At 38.2% G+C, this 2046-nt stretch overlaps 1 protein-coding gene across 1 annotated transcript; it reads right to left on the reverse strand.

The window, feature by feature from the left end:
• Positions 1-637: 637 nt before the first annotated feature.
• Positions 638-1585, reverse strand: LOC102827269 (olfactory receptor 8H1-like). The gene has a single exon (XM_006878052.1). It carries the CDS (start codon positions 1583-1585, stop codon positions 638-640), a length of 948 nt encoding a protein of 315 aa, XP_006878114.1.
• Positions 1586-2046: the final 461 nt, after the last annotated feature.

Genomic DNA, 2046 nt, shown 5'->3' on the forward strand with positions numbered 1-2046 from the left:
GCTGAGGGCTTTAGTGCTGCAACCCCTGGGATCCTCAAGTTTGCAAATATGAACATATTCTAATGGTAATGAGGAGCATTTATTAACACTACCTTAACAGCTTTGTTTTTTTATTTTTTGAGATTTAAACTTTAGTATAATTCTAGCAGGAGTCCTAATGTGTGGCTGTGGGTTAATACACAGGTCTGCAAAGTTGCTTTGAACTACAGGGTAGGTGGTTACAACTCACCAGCTATTCCTCAGAAACCCTATACAGGTTTGCTATGGGTCAGAACCTACTTGACTGCACTTAACAACAACAACATAATTCTAAGGAATGGATAGGAATACATATTTTTCTCACTTAACAAAACAAAAATACTTAGTGTATTTGTAAGATGCTAGCATCATGTTCATAGGGTACCTGGCCCAGAGTTTAAAACCTGAACTGTTTATGTGTAAAACAAGAACTCTTAACCACTGTGCTCTATACTTCTTCTCTGTATAATACTTTACATAATTAGTGTAACTGTTTTAGTTGTGCCAAAAGCTAGCTATTATCCAAAACAGAAACTGAGAGTAATGCAAAGATTAAATTGTTTTAAGAGAGAAACATGAAAGGAATGCTCAGTATGACTTCACATATTTAACATCACTCTCATCTGAAATTCCTGGCGCTCCCTGTCTTCTGCATAACTCTAATGAGAGCATTTTTCACTTCTTTGTTCCTAAGACTGTAAATGAGTGGATTCAGCATGGGGATCACAATAGTATAAAAAACAGAGGCCACTTGGTCTTTGCCCAAGGTGTAAGAACTACTAGGCTTTACGTAAGTGAACATCATGGAGCCATAGAAGATGGTGACTCCCATGAGGTGGGAGGCACAGGTAGAGAAGGCTTTTCGCCTACCTGCTGTGGATTTTATCTTCAGGATAGTAGAGAGAATGGGCACATAGGACACAGAGACTATGATGAGAGATGCCACTAAAGTGGTTCCAGCAAGAATGAGTATTATGATCTCAACATTATGTGAGTCAGAGCATAAGAGGGCTACTACTGGGGATGTGTCACAGAAAAAATGGTGGATTACATTGGAGTTACAGAAATTCAAGGTGTTCATGTAAAGCACAGTGACAGTGGAATCAATAAAGCCAACCATGTAGGGTGCCATGATAAGAATGTAGCACAGTTCAGTGGACATAATAACTGGGTATTGTAGAGGTTTGCTGATAGCTACATAGCGGTCATAGGCCATTGAAGCAAGAAGAATGCATTCAGTAGCAACAAAGAAGATAAAAAAATACATCTGGCCAAAGCAACCCCCATATGAAATATGTTTGTTGGAAGTCACTAAGTTCTCTAAAGTTTTAGGGGCAATGACTGTTGAGTAACTGAGATCAACAAATGACAGGTGTCTGAGGAAAAAATACATGGGGGTGTGCAGCTGGAGATCCAGGTGAATGATCAGTATCATCCCTGCATTACCCAGCACAGTAACCAGGTATATCAGGAGAAAGAGATTAAAAAGGACCAGCTGGATTTCATAAGAGTCAGTCAGTCCCACCAGGATGAAAGCAGACACGTCAGTGTTATTTCTTCTCCCCATACTGTGCAACTTCTCTAAGCTATAGGAGATTAAATTTAGTATTTAGCATCATTGACTTCATACTGGTTTTTGTTTATATGAATGACCTGACACTTAAAAGATAGAGTTTATTTTTCCAGAACTTCATAACTAAGAGTAATTTACAAATGAGACTGAACAAAATATTAATTTTATTACCAGTATAAAAATGGTTATAAGATAACATTGTTTATGGTATAATAAAAAGTAATATACATTATGTAAATAGAATGAGTCAGAACCCACGGGATAGCATGTGAAAACAACAAGTTAAATGCTGACACAAAGTTGCCAAATCAGAGCAATCTTGTATAGGGATTCTGATGAGCAACTTGTGGGTTTGAACTTCTGACCTGGTGGTTAGCTGTCTAGTACTTATCCTAAAGATCGGACCTGGTGGTGTTGTTGTTGCTATGTGCCGTGGAGTTAGTTCTGACTCATAG

The sequence above is a fragment of the Chrysochloris asiatica genome, unplaced genomic scaffold (assembly GCF_000296735.1).
Source record: "Chrysochloris asiatica unplaced genomic scaffold, ChrAsi1.0 scaffold01728, whole genome shotgun sequence".
Taxonomy (NCBI): domain Eukaryota; kingdom Metazoa; phylum Chordata; class Mammalia; order Afrosoricida; family Chrysochloridae; genus Chrysochloris; species Chrysochloris asiatica.

Excerpts from the sequence above, each read along its gene's own strand:
- LOC102827269 (XM_006878052.1), bottom strand. The coding sequence starts at position 1,585 with ATGGGGAGAAGAAATAACACTGACGTGTCTGCTTTCATCCTGGTGGGA.